Source organism: Diospyros lotus, chromosome 2 (assembly GCF_014633365.1).
Source record: "Diospyros lotus cultivar Yz01 chromosome 2, ASM1463336v1, whole genome shotgun sequence".
Lineage (NCBI taxonomy): Eukaryota > Viridiplantae > Streptophyta > Magnoliopsida > Ericales > Ebenaceae > Diospyros > Diospyros lotus.
In genome coordinates this window covers 12,882,157-12,897,173 of record NC_068339.1, presented here as the reverse complement: position 1 = coordinate 12,897,173, position 15,017 = coordinate 12,882,157, and the positions used below count along the sequence as shown (strand labels likewise).

Sequence of the window (15,017 nt, the reverse complement as noted above, 5' to 3'; positions counted from 1 at the left end):
TATACCAGCTTTAAGGCATTAATATCATATCCTTGGAAGTTTTAATTCTTAAGTGGATTTGTTATGTAGTGAATGAGGTATGGTTTGAATAGATTCTTGCACTGGATGAAGCCAGAAAATGGTATAATCAATGCGCGAGAGTTGTTCATACCTGGATTTCACATTCCAGTGCAGGTTTTTCCAAAGGAAGTATCATTTTAAAGATTTACCTTGGAATTTATATGTATACATAGGGCCTTCGAAACTCCCCCTTCCTTACCTTGTCAGAATTAGAGGAAGCATACAAAGGGCAATTTTTAAAGTGGACTTGATGTGGATTTGTGTTTGCAAAATGTAATGTCAGGCTCTAAAGTTCATAAAAAGAGTCTGACACTCTTTTGTATATGCATTGTCCCCCTTTTTTTGCTTCTTTTAATGATTGTGTGGCTTTCGTCTAGCAGGCCTACTAGGCACTATCGTTGATATATCCTTGATTTTTCTTTTCTTGAAGAATGGTAAATTGGTAATAAACCTACAGGGTATATTATGCCATTAGAATGATGAATTCTTGAAAACTAGAACTTCATATTTTTGTTTCTTCTTAGATACAAGATTTTTTGTTGAGTTCAAGTCTTGGTTGTGATGGTAAAGTTTCTCCTTTGTGACGAGAAGTTAGTCACGGGTTCGAGTTCTGGAAGCAATCTCTTTGCAGAAAAGCAAGGAGAAGGCTATTTATAAATACGACCCTTTGTTGACTTGACTCTTGCAAAGCAGGGAGCCTTGTGCATTGCAGATGCCTAGATACGAGCTTTTCTCCACAAACTTGTTTCCTCTAAATGTTTTCACTCGTCCCAGCCATCCATCAGGAAGTATTGCCTGCCTCGCTAGTCTTCTCTAATGTAACATAAGTTGATGGATGGTTAGTGGGTAGAGGTTTGGGGTTTATTTTTCTCAAGTCAGGTTAACTGGTATGCTAGAATTTTGTGGCAAATTTTTTGAGTTCTTGGGGAGGGCTTGCACTTTTGGTTGTTAGACTTCCTTTAGGTCTACTAATCTGTGTGCACCGTAGAGTATCTGGAGAGAAAGGAATGGGAGATTACTCTAGAGGATAGAGAGTGAATTTTTTCTTTGAAGGCTTATCTTTTGTCTCCCTCTGCTTTGCGTGTGGTTAACGGTGGACACCTTGTTTGTTCATATGCCATGGTACAGTTCTTGGATGAATTACTCTTACTTATATCTAGTAACCAAAACCCTTGGTTCCTGTCATTTCTTTTGCACAGGGTTCATGCCCCTTAAGGCAGTTTCTTTGTTCTATATTCTTCTGGTTTACCAAAAAGAAAAAAAAAAGATGTTGATATTAAGGAGAGTTCAACCTTATAAATTTGATTTTTGCTAGAGATAACTCATAATCCACCTTTATATCTTAGCTTCTAAGAGTGTGGCCTTTTATATCTGGTGCTGGTATTTGTACTTTTCATATTGTTATTTGTAATTTGAAAAATTTAAGGTAATTTTAGAATATTTTTCTGAAGGTTGCATTGCTTATTTTTGATGCAGATATTGAGCCATTACAGACAAATCCTGATCTTGAAGAAGGCTACTGTAAAGCTTTGTTGTGCCGCATACGCTTTCGTAAGGTCTTACTCTCTGTTTGCAATGTCATTTTTTATGTGAATGATATGGAACATCATATTTTCCTTGTGAGGCCATATTGTATGGATATGAAACTTGTAGAGATGTGTTCTTCTTGGCATTCACTTTGGTGGTCCATCTTGTAGGACATCACCAAGTGGCTATGCTTTCTTTAAAAGTGAGAAGCATTTTTTTGGGAACTTCTTGCTACAGTCATTATTGCAAGGTAGTGCAAGTGTTGGTCTGAGAGGGAGGAGTGAGTGTAGGCCTTAGAGAGTCTTGGTTCCTGTCCTGGTCAGTATAAAAATTGGGACAATTTGCAGCCAAGTGTCTTAAATTTAGTTCGCTGATGTAAAATTTAGTTCTATTTTCTTCTTTAGCATTTGAGTTTTCTACCTGTTAGCTTACCTTTGTGCATTCCTGATCATCTACTATTTAATAATGATCCTTAATATATTAGGAAGGGCTGGCATGCAGCGCTAGCATAAATGTGTTTTTTTGTGGTGTAAGGTGATTTTTCAACTTGATTTTTCACATTGTGATATGTATGGGATTATAGGCATCAAGTATTGAGTGCTGGTACAAGAAATTCTACTTCTGTTGTAAAATTGTTGACGGTGGTTTAACAAAAAAAGTTTGATAATTTCCTGCTTTTGTTTGACTTTGCTTTTAGCATTGTGTCTCCTACAATATGTAGTAGATTAGAAAACAATACCATCTAATATGAGTTATACCTTTTGTTATGGGCCAAATACTCTGTCCTACAAATTCAGAGTCATTATTCTTTCCAAAAAAAAAAAGAAGCACAGATCATGTACAATGGCTCAGGATCATTGCTTGTCAATACTACTCATGGAAATCTTCTTTTGATTGCCAACCTGAAATCAGAATGCCTTTAACTGTCTTGACTGTGCTGAGACTTGTCTTCCAATGGTTTTGAGCATCTCATATTTGATCTTGTCCTCCTAGATTTTATTGGATGGGAATGAAAATGGCAAGTCAAATGGGCCAAGATAATTTGATAACTGCGCTTTATTTATTGGCCCTGGAGATATATTAAGCTCTTTCATTTTTCTTCTAGGTCCTTTATTTTATTGTTATTCTAGATACTGCTAGAAGGATGGTTGGTTGAGGTGTTAATGCTTAAAGTGCAAGATTTCCCTTGAAATTGAATACAAGTCTATGCTCTGTTTATTGGTCTTATCCATTTATTGTTTAGCCAAACATATTACATTAAGCTTATAGTTGTCATGCAGCTTAGATCAAACTCATGAACTCTGCTTGCATTATATCTTTGCTTCCCATTTTATTGGATGTAGAGCAGTTCTTGTCCAAAATAATTGAAATTTGGTCCATGGTTAATGTTATTTTTACACTTTTACAGTATATTTGGTTTGCCATCCTGATCTCAAAGTTGATGGTTCTGGAATTAAAATGTTAAATCGGGGAGCAGTTAAAGATTGTGGATGATTATTTAATGCTTGTGAAAAGAAGCAGAAGGCTTATTATTGTAGCCTAATTTTCATGATATTAATTTCAAAAAGTGGCCTACAAATATTGCATATTGAGAAAAATGTGATGACAATATTGAGTGAGGGGGATAAGAGGAGGAGAGTAGAATGATATTGGAAGGAAGAGGAAAACAATTAAATAGAAAAAAAAGTTGAGAAATATTATACATAGATAATATGTGGAGGGAGATTGTAATACTGGGTCTCCTCACCCAAAATACTAGCTTAAGTTATAATTTGGGGTTATATATAACCAAGGGATATATTTGAGACCTCTCGTAACATGGGACCATCTTGAGGGAGATCTGGATGGGTTTATGGTAGGGGCATGGGCATGGGCGGAGGAGTAAATTTTAGGATGTATTAATGTTTGGGGTTGTTTTATAATTTCTTGTTTTTGTGGGTAGGCCTTTTATTGTATGTTGAACTCATGCGCGCACGTGTGTACTTGAATGTTCAAGGCAGTTAATGATCAGTTTTCTCTGAAATTTCTCCTCTCCACTGCTCTCTTCTGTCTTGATATCCTCTCTTCTCTTCTTCTTCTTCCTTCTTTTTCTCTCTTCTCTCTTGTCTACTGTCCTACATCATCTTGAGTCATTACTGAAGCTGGATTGGATTATGTAAACCCTTCTCATTAGTCCTTAGTATACTTGGCAGTAGAGGGTTCAACATTACTATGTGTCACACGCTACCAAGTGATTGTCTACTTGGACTTTGCAAGGATATTTCTGGGATACCCACATGGTAGACTCTATTTCACATAGCATCAGTAGATGCGATTCTGGATGAACTTGAAATACATTTATAGAAGTCTCTTATGTTGTAGAATAAGCATATATAAAAGGTTTTTTAGCCAATCATTTCAGAGAATGCATTATAATCTTAGGATTAAATTGATCCAAGCTAGGGGAAAACTTATAAAATAGGAGTACTCCTACTGGTTGTAATCAATCAAATTCATGATAATGATCAGATCCTTCTTACTTTCTTTATTTTGTGCTTGCATTTCCAAGCTCAAGTGAGAGAAAAGGTGTTGCGACCAGGATCAGTTGGGTAATTTATTTTTGCAGTAGATTATTTTATTTTGTGGAAGGAGTTAGTAATTAATTGTATTTTCAGGTTATTATCAGTTATGGAGTGATTTAGGAGGTTATGGAGTGTTTTAGGAGCAGTTATTGGTAGTGGGGGAGCGGTAACTGATCTGTAATAGCTTTTTATATTAAGCTGTAGTCCTTATTACGGGAATATCAATGATGAGAATTAAAATTCTTACTTTCTCTCAAGTTCTCACTGTTTCTCCCTTATTTCTGTCGGTTTTCTCCCTCATTTCTGTCTCTATTATTTTGCCTGTTTCTCCCCCACCTCTTCCTATTTCTCCCTCAATTTCAGTTCAATCTTCAAAGAAAACATTAATTAGGACTAGGGTCCTCACAAAAGGCTAGCATAACCAATTTAGGAGAAAGGCTAAGTTGATCAAACTAGCATATGATAGTGATTGAGAAATTCAAATTGTGACACTATGCAATGTAAGATCTCTCAGATGCCCATAAAGGGAGGACCTCCATCCCTTTGGAGAGATCAGTCACCATCCACTAACTTGCACTCCTGTTGTGGGTTTGGATCACTAATGCTTAAACATATTTAAGCATTATATTTAAACATGCTACCCATTATGCAAGAACTTATGCATTATGATTATGTTGTAAAACCTTTATAAATATCTTCAATGAAGATAAAACAGCAATAAAGTACTCCTAAGAGATTCCTAATGATTCAAGCCATAATATTCTTGTAAATGTTGTGTCAAGTGATGCATATTGTCTTCATAGTTTTCTAAGACAATTTACAAGGGTGACAGATCAAGCCAAGTTGTAATTATTGCATGCTTAAAAAATGAAAGCATTTAGAAGAGGAAATCTTATTGCCGTTGTTTTGGATCTCAGATTTTTGCTACATAGAGCTGTTGGTATGTCTGACTCACTAAGACCTATTTAACCACCTAGTACTAGTCTGATCTTATATTTTGTTAGATTTAAATTTTAAGGAACTTTCGTAAACTTTTATATTAGCTTGAAATTGACGTGGAAGTTTTATTTTTGCCTATATGAATAGTCACCTATGTGTTCTCAGGGGAAGAAAAAGGTGGAGTTGAATGATGATTGAATGCTTGGTCATCATCACAAGCTTTAATCCATTACTGTGTGCGTGTGCGTTCCATGGGCTGGAAGCCAATTCGAAAGATCTGAATCCCTTTGGCTGGCCGATGGGTTCCCATTGCCATGGATGTGCCTTTATTTTAGTGTTTTTTTAATGAAGTCCTGGTTTTGAGCCTCAAGATAACTTCTTTGTCTCTTCATTTTCTATGGTCTTGCAGAGATCAAACACCCCATGTTTGTTTTACAACCAACAGAAGGAAACAATTTGTAAATCCATTTCCTTTCAATTAATGCTTTATATTAACTATTGGATTAGTTTAAGTTATTGTGTGCTCGTTGATAGAGACCTGTGGAATTTATTTTCTGGAAGTTGTTCCATATCATGAAACACGATAGTAATGGATGTTTTGACTGTATTATTAATATGATATTTGTTTGCCTTCAGCACTTCCACCATGTTCTTACATCTATGAGGCGACCTCAAGGAAGGGGTTTGGAACTAGCAAGAAAACATATAGCCTCCTGCATGCTAGAGCTAGATTCCATTCATAGATCTGCAGAATTCCTAAGGTTGAATGTGTATAAGACTTGCAAAGAGGCACTAGAGGATAGAACAACAGGTTCTGGTTGTGAACCAATTGGCTTTGATGCTAGTCTGAACTGCAGATTGTCTGCACCTACTCCGCCTCGTGCGATTAAAATTCTTAGCTGGATAAAGGTTAGTGCACAGAGTAAATTGATATATCTGGCATTTTCTTGGAAAATGAAGTTAAGTGTTTTTTGGGTTTCCACTACCAGGCTGTTGAATATTTCCAAAAACTTCTTCATGATCTTGACATTATATGTTCAAATTCCTTGGACCCGTCATTTGAAGGTGTTTTACGCTTTGTGGTTGAGTTCCAAAAGTTTCAGCCTGATTTGGTGGCAAGAGCTCATCTCCAGGTCATTTACTTAGACCTCATTTCGTCTTGTATTGATGACTTATATTTCTTTTTCTTTAAATTTGCCTTTAATAGGTAACATGTCATCATTATTTGTGTTCCCTTTATCATTGTCAATTACATGATTATTTGCATATGATGCCGTTAATTCTTTTAGTTTCAGGATTGTGTCAGTGGATTGACTAGTTATTTTCTTGGCGCTACCAAAAAAAAAAAAAAAAAAAAAGGAGAAGGAAAAATTCCCATACCAAAATATTTGATTCAAAAATATTGTGCAGCCATCTAAGTTGATCGCTAGGGGCTTTGCCTCATAAAATGAGATTTTTGTAAAACAATATTCTAAAGCAACAGACAGTAAAAGTAAACTGTCACAAGAAGGTAAACTCTATATTGAAGACCGTTGGATGAGGAAGAGAAATTCAAATTTGAAGATAGTTAACCGATGGATAAGGCCTTTAGTCTTGTAGTTTAAATATTGTAAACTAGCATTAAGTTTAAGTTAGTCTCTATAATTTAGGAGATAGAATATCCTAATATTTAGGAGATAGCCTATCCTATCTCATCTTCTACTTTATAGGAGAAAAGATAAGGATGTATTTTGTATATATTTCTGCTCTTCTTTTTGTTAGGAGTAATCAAGCAAGAGAGTTTTCTGCTTGTTTCATAGTATCAGAGCTAAGAAAAATTCTCTAGTCAATCTTAGCTGATTGCTAGTTTCCTCAAAATCATGGGCGATACAAATCAAAACCCTATTCTCACAGAAACTTCAGCCACCAGTTCTCCAAGTGCTATTCATCCCTCCTCCACCGACATCAGTCACTTATGGCACTTGGGAGGCAAAAAATTCAATCATAATGGCTTGGTTGATAATTTGTAACATTCAGATTACCTTGTCTGATATTTCTTATAGCTGACCTGATTTCAAAACTCTGAGATGAATTCTCCAAATCTGAATGACACCGGTTAAATAGCCTGAATTTCCTTTTCCCTTGATCACCAATAAAACGGATTGAATGGCACCGAATCCCAAACCTCCTTGATTTGTATAGCTTATGGTGAGTAATTTGCAATGGATGGTTGTCGATTGAATGGCTGGACAGGTTTGGGAAAGATTGAGAGGTACCAATGGTTGGTAGGGAGGTTGATTTGCCCTTTTTACTTCTCCATGTCACCAAATTTCCCCACACTTTGGTACAACAATTAGCAGATATGCTCACCAAAGCAATGGTAAGACCAGGTTTTGAATTTCTAATTGGTAAGCTGGGGATGGTGTGCATCTACTCCTCAGCTCGAGGGGGAGTGTTGGACGAGGAAGAGAAATTCAAATTTGAAGATAGTTAACCGATGGATAAGGCCTTTAGTCTTGTAGTTTAAATTAGTCTCTATAATTTAGGAGATAGAATATCCTATTTCATCTCCTACTTTATAGGAGAAAAGATAAGGATGTATTTTGTATATATTTCTGCTCTTCTTTCGTTAGAATTAATCAAGCAAGAGAGTTTTCTGCTTGTTTCAAAGACAAACAAAGAATACAGAAAAACACGTGTCTAAATGACTGAGAGAAAAAAAAAACTGGGATGTTTATTTCCAAAAACTAACTCAAACCTCTAAGGCCTCTTCAGTTATAGAAAACGTTTTCTATTTTCCAACTCTAATTTTCTATTGAATAATTGAATCCTGTATTAGAAAATAGAAAACTTATTTTTTTTTTAATTTTTCAGCTTTATACTATGAATTAGAAAACATCCTTTTGGATGTTTTTTAAATTTTCTAAAAATAAATGCTATGGATTTTTCAAACATAAAATGTTAGGACATCTTTAATTGTAAAATTGGAGTTGAAAACTAGGCAATGTTTTCTAAAATTGAATGGGGCCTAAATATTCAAAGTTTCTATACTCCTTTTGTGTCTGATGCCCCGTGTCACTAGAAAAGGTGAACACAAGAAGAAGCACATCTTTATGTATGGCTGGGACATTTCTCACATTACAAGGGACAAAATTTAAAAACTGGACTTTAATCACCTATTGACAGTAAAAATGAAATAGAGATCCTCCAGATATCACAGGCTGGGAGCCAATGGAGAAGGAGATGATTTCACTGCCTCTTTACATGTCTTAATCATATAACATCACCACACAATAAAAGTAAGAGAGGCAGTGTCTGTTATAGAGGTACCATAAGGTCAACGTGATCAAGATCTGAGATTACTTTTGGCAAACAAGGAAATAAATAGGATTCAAGCAGGCAGGTTTTTCAAATTTAATTTCACAATTATTTTAAAAGTTAAGTGATAATGCATTTTTTAAGTTCTGTTTGTTTGTATTTTAGCTTGAGTATTGTTCTGTTTTTGAACCATTTTATATTTAGACTTCAGATGGCTACTTACAAGCAAGTTGTTGCCTACTTATTGAGAAAGTGGCTGCTTGTTAGCTTTGGTTGGAAGCTTGTCACTGTTTGTAGCTTCCTTGATCCTAGATATTTAGTTTCCACCCTAAATAACTTATCAAATCTACATGAAGTTTTGTAATCTTGTGTTTATTTATTTATTTCAGTCACCACAGCTTGAAACCTCTAGAAGGAAATAGGCTCCATGATTGCCTTCTCTTTTCTTTTCTTTTCTTTTTTTTTTTTTTTTGGGTTTACTCCAAAATCACCACATCTTTGGGAAAGGCCATGGCAACTTATGGCATGAAGAGAAGTGATTTTATTGTTTGGTCTTTTTATGATCTGGTTTGTGATGGTGGGGAGATCAAGAGCACCTCCAAGGTTCTTTACTTGGATGCTTCACAGGGTTCCATTCTTACTTTTAAACCAAAGAGGAGAAGACTTTTTTAGTTGATTGGTCATTGGTAGTTTTTTTGCAAGGAAGACGGGAATCAAGACCACATTCTTTTGCTTAATAGTTAAGCATTACATATACGTTTTCTGGAGTCACTTGGTCATGTTGGCTACAATGTTCCATTTCTTGCAGTCTTGGTCGCATAATTGTCCCAGGAGACATCTTTAATGCTTTTGGAACATCAATCCCTTTTGTGTGATATGGAATACTTGGAGAGAAAGAACCGGAGAACTTTTGAGGTCATAGAATGCCCCTTACATTTTCTTTATGGTACTTCTCATTGTCCACTTTTTCAGGTCAAAAGAGGTCTCTCTCTCTCTCTCTCTATATATATATATATATGTCTATCCTCTTCTAACTTATTCTTAAACAAGTTTAGTGTTGTAAATGCATAACAGGACTTATTTTATTCCTTTTCTACACTGTTTGCCTCTTATGGGCAGTTTTGGTTAATATTACTTAGTATGAAAAAACTTTGTAATCTCTAGATCAATGTTACATGTGTAAGAGCAGTGGTGAGTGAGTGGATCATCTTTTTGTTCATTGTAAAAAATGTTTTGTTTATATATGATTTGAATGTACAGCGGGTGACCGTTGCCCTTATAGGCATAGTACAGTAAAGCTTCAATTCCTTTTTCTATGTTGTGGTGTATTATTGTATATAGTCTGAAATGAATATGATAGTTTTTTTCCTAGTGAAGTAGGAAAGATTTTGACAACTAGAGAATTTGTTTTTTGTTGTTGTTGTTGTTGTTGAAAGGCAATCATTCTCTCTCTCTTTCTTGGTTGAAGGTGGACTCTCCTTTTAATCCTCCACTACAATTTTATTGGTGAATAGGGTGTGAACTTCTACTTCCCTATCTAGATTTTATATGAGGTTATGCTCTTTAAGTTGTTCTTTAGTGATACATCTTATATGAGGTTATCCTCCCTTCAACAGCAACAATGATGCCCAAACTATAGGCTGCAACAGCTGCGACCTGACTCTCTTCTTCACAGACGAATCAACCTTGCAACAAGCGATGGCAATTGCAACAGGGATTTCTCAAATCGATAATGACACTAGGCGAGTCCAGCTTTGTCAATAGCGATTGGGTGATTTTCTAGCCGGTGGGCAGTGTCATGATGTGTAGATGATTATGCTAATTGACTTGGTGGCATGATTATGCATGTCTAGTTGAAATTGAGCAGATATAATTTTATGGAATGGAATTGAGAGTGGATAGAATAGAACAAATATTTGGCAAAAGAGGTGGAGGACAACCAAGAAAAGCTTGGTGGGACACAATTAGGTTTGATATTAATTTTCTAGGCCTTAAGATAAGCTCATTGATAAAAAGGAATGAAAATCTAGAATTCATATAGCTGATGTCACATAGTGGAACAAAGGTTTGGTCTGTTGTACCTACCACCCGCACCATCCTTGCATATATAAAACAGGGAGGGTTGTACTAGAGGATTTTCCCACTTTTATGCATGTGTTAACTTGTGTGTGTATTGGAGGAGAACCAAATATATGAAATTTAAGTTTTGTAAAAATAGTAGTGATGTTATGATGATACATGAAGTTCAAGTCATTTCTAGAAATGATCAGTCTAGGTATATTGAATCAAAACAACAACAACAACATATCCAGCCTTTATCCCACTATGTGGGGTCTAGGTATATTGAATCAATTTTCTAAAAAAGATAAGAGACTATTATGGATGTTACTCACAAAATTAAGGTATAATGGTCATAATCCAAAAGTGTTTGACAATACAAAAATGACAAAATTAAAAAAGAGGTTATATGTACTAAAGTCAAAGTGGTTCTTATAGAGGATATATGTAGGAGACATGATTAAGATCGTTTGGTCATATGACAAGAAGACTAATAGATGCTTGTATGAGGAGAGTGGATAGAATAGAAGAATTTTTTTAGCCAAAGTGGTAGAGAAAGACCTGGAAAAACTTGATGGGGGAACTTTTAGGCATGACATGGGTTGTAATGACCTTATAGAAGAAATAGTCATAAATAAAGATAGTTGGCAAGCTAGGGTTCATGTAGCCACCCCACCTAGTGAGATTAAGGCTTGGTATATTATTCTTGTTGTTTCTATCTTTGTGCATAAATAACCCTGCAACAAAAGAACAGAAGGGAATAGCTTAAGGGGAAAACTGTGTAAAAAATAATTATGCCCAACATGACCATGGATCACAAACACCTATATATTTAGAGTCCCATGCTACTCACCAAAAAACTAACTAAGACTCAAAAGAAAAGGTGCCATTGCTTTCTTACCCATGCACAACAGGGAGCAAGAAACAGCCAGATAATGCTCCATGCAGCTATGCCTTCCACTGAGTTATTTATGCTGATCAAAGGAAACAAAGGATTGTAATATTTATGGTAAATTGGTGGAGCTATTGATAGGAGATCGTAGTAGCTGAAGATGATTCTAGATGAGTGATTACAAGTTGATACTTGGTCAATAGTAGTGGTTATGGGCCCATGGTGATGATGTAATAGTAGTACTAGTAGTAGTAGAGATCATCATGAGTTTGCAACCCCAGGGTTGGGCATAAATGTTCATGGGAAACTGTTATTTGCAGTAGCAGTGCCATTGCTAGTGACAATTGTGAGTCTGTGACAATGTGATGAATATCTCAAAACACATAAGAGATCGATGCTATATGTGTCAGGACTTCAAACCATGTTCTATTTGTAGAGATCAAAATATCCTTAATTGCAGCTAGTTAGCTACTTTTATATTGTGTGAATTTCTCTTGACGGTAAAAATGTCTAAATAGCATTCCCCCCCCCCCCCCAAAAAAAAAAAAAAAAAAAAAGGGCCCACACACCCCACCCAAAACCTTTTTTCCTGACTTACACGAGACATCACAATTTTCCCCTTTTTGCCGAAGAGTCACTAGTCTACAGCTCTTCATGTATGTGGTGAATAAGTTACTGGAGGATCCTTTCCTCTTGAACCCTATTATTATTTATTCTATTGTAAGCATTTGATTGCATGGATGATACATTTATCTTCTATTATTATTTTATGGACATGTTTGTACACAATGGCTGTTCTGCATTATTTTTTGTTTTGACCATACTAGGGGCTCTAACTTTCACCACGCTCTTCATTAGTGATTTGTTTTTCCTCTTTCCAATTATAGGCCTTTTTGCCATATCTTTGTGAGAAAGATGTTATTTTTCCTTATATCCTTGTCCCTTCTTTTCCTCATAATGTAGTAGTTATCACCATCATTTATTACAGTCTTCTAACCCTGAAAACCGATGAACAGGTTCTACTGGTTCAAGATGGGAAACTCTATGGACGGGACCCTGTCTTTGCTGTGATTTCTAAAGCAGCTTCTTTGCCTGAGGTACCAAAGAGCTATAATCTTCCAAAGATCGAAGTTCTTTTGCAGCTAGAGCAGGTAAAATACATAAGATCTGCCTTTCTTTTGTTTGTTTTTTTCATCAAATAAGGATGTTAGGTCTTTGCCTCTTTCTTCTTTTGTCTCCTTTTCTTGTTTGGTCTTTTCCCCCTGTAGTTCTTGGTTTAATTTTCTGCCATTTTTGTTTATATATATGCATTTTTTTGTGGGTTTTCACACATTGGGGGGGGGGGGGGGTGCTGAGACTTTGATTTAGTTCAGCTTATTGGCATAAGTTGGCTTTATTTAATGCATTACCATTGTTTTGATGTTGCAGTTAGTGGTCAGTTTACTTAAAATTCTTTGTGCGAATGCTGCATGGCAGAGGCGTAAGCTTGGCAAAATTTTACAGGATTGGCGTTGCATTTATATACAGGTTTGCACTTCTATTTTATTAATATGGTTTTTACCTTTCATTGGACTCACTCAAATTGCTTATTCCCTTGTTTCCTTTCAAGCATGTTCCTTATCTTCCTTAAGTGTATCCCCCTCTTGATTTCCTACTGTGAATGTTTGCCTTGTCTGATAGTTAGTGACTTAATGGGGACTGGTTAGCTGAATGCCTAAGCTCTTTCGCTGTTGGCACAATGATATTTTTTGTAATTACATTGAAAAGTCTGCTTATTTGGCTTAAGCATTTTTAACATGATTTTTTGACCCAGGTTCAGCATGTTGACTCATTAATGGCATCAATATTCAAGTGGGGAATGGCTTGACTAGAGATGTCAAAAGGGCCGGGCCAAAGAATTTGGGCCCACGGCCCGGGCCCATCCAAGAAACCCAGCCCAGCCCGTCCCTGTGGCCCACTGGGCCAGGCCCATTGGGCCCCTATGGGCCGGGCACATGAGGCCCTTATGGGCCCGGCCAGTTAGGCCCACTGGGCCGCCCCTTTGGGATCTTATGTTATTCCCAAGTTGGGAATCCCAATGTTTCTTGCTCATTTATTTTTTTAACTATGTTATTTTTTATTAATTATTGATATTGGATGTTAAAAAATTTACATTTTGCAATATATATAAATAACAACCATCAATATATTTAAAATTTTTAAGCTAAATTTTTTATATATTTAAATTATAAATAAACATTCTCCTTTTTATTTATGCATTATTTTCGTATCAATTCACAAGAAAATTTACAAGGCATATAGAATTTTTGAAATATAAAATGATAAAATAATATTTAAAACTTAAGATAAAAAATTGTTTGAAAAGAAAAAAAATGATTTTTATATATGCATTATTTTGATATTTATATATGTATTATTTTTTAAAAAGAAATTATTTAAAAAAAGAAAAAGGGGTCGGGCTCAGTGGACCCGACTTACCAGGGCTTGTGGGCTAGGCCCACCAAGCCCGGTCCGCTAGGCCCTGTGGGCTAAGGCCCATGAGCTGGCCCGGCCCGGCCCCCTACAGGGGGGCCGTGGGCCAGGCCGGGCCCTACCCATGGCTAAAAGGGCCGGGCCAGGCTGGCCCTTTTGACATCTCTAGGCTCGACTTTCGTGATTTATGGCTTATGCTAGCTTCCTTAATTTGTGCTGGCTATCTATTATCAACAAAAGAAAAAGGAGAAATCTTGTGCATCCCTTGATGTTACTGTAAAATATCTGATAGTACTTGACCTGTCTAACTAGGGCATTAGTCTCTTAACACAAGACTTGAGGAATATGATGTTACTGCAAAAATATTTTTTCCTAATAGCACTGGGGTCCAGTTCCATATCTCCAGCATCTTGGATTTGCATGGCTAATATATGTAGCTTGCCTTTTGGCTAGTTTTTTCATTTTGTGGATAGTGTTTTCCTTCTTTGTTTCTTCCTCCTTTCAGCGTATTATATGAAAGAAAATTATAAGGCCATGCCTCTGTCCTGATAAATATGTATTAACTAGAAAGGCTGTTTTTCTCAGCTTTTACATCTTTGAAATTTTGCCATGTATGTTATTGTCAATTTATGACCTGGGCTGGTCAGTGGTCTCATCCAATGCAGTCAAAGAAGTTTCAATATGATCTAACTCAATTTTGTTAATGAGTACACCAATAAATACAGGTACCCAGATTTTGCCTCTCAATATAATATAAAAAAATGCTATCAAGTTGCATCTGCTGTGATAATTTCTTTGTTTCTTAATTTTTTACTTTGTTCCAATCAATTCTCTATTTCTTCTTCATATATATATATTCATGTGTGTGTGTGTGTTTACTGCCTAGATGACCAATGGTTTTTGTTTAAAAATATGAAAAAGCTGTTCATTTTGCATGTGTGTGATCCAAATAGCAAATAGTCTGAACAGTTGTCAATTTGCAAGTAGCCCCTCGGAAAAAAGTGAACTTGGTAATGTTTTTAGAAAAACTTTCATCAGTAGTTGTCCAATATTTTATGTGTCAAAAGCACTACACCAATCTGCATAAATATGTATCCTTTGAGGACACTCATGTGCCATGCATGTGAAAATTTTTGAAGTAGAAGGATCTGATGCCTGAAAAACAGAACAATGACTAGATAATTTTATTTATTTATGCATGCAAACTTTCT

At 35.9% G+C, this 15,017-nt stretch overlaps 1 protein-coding gene across 4 annotated transcripts in view; it reads left to right on the top strand.

The window, feature by feature from the left end:
- The window catches only part of LOC127794578 (uncharacterized), a 34,500-nt gene that overhangs the window by 13,082 nt on the left and 6,401 nt on the right, over window positions 1–15,017 (top strand). For 3 of the 4 annotated variants that reach the window (XM_052325797.1, XM_052325796.1, XM_052325798.1), the window contains exons 6-10: window positions 1,537–1,616; window positions 5,724–5,996; window positions 6,077–6,220; window positions 12,351–12,485; window positions 12,763–12,861. In XM_052325797.1, coding sequence (XP_052181757.1) covers window positions 1,537–1,616; window positions 5,724–5,996; window positions 6,077–6,220; window positions 12,351–12,485; window positions 12,763–12,861 — 731 coding nt within the window. The remainder of the gene's footprint in view (window positions 1–1,536; window positions 1,617–5,723; window positions 5,997–6,076; window positions 6,221–12,350; window positions 12,486–12,762; window positions 12,862–15,017) is intronic. The other variant, XM_052325800.1, reaches the window with a different exon arrangement.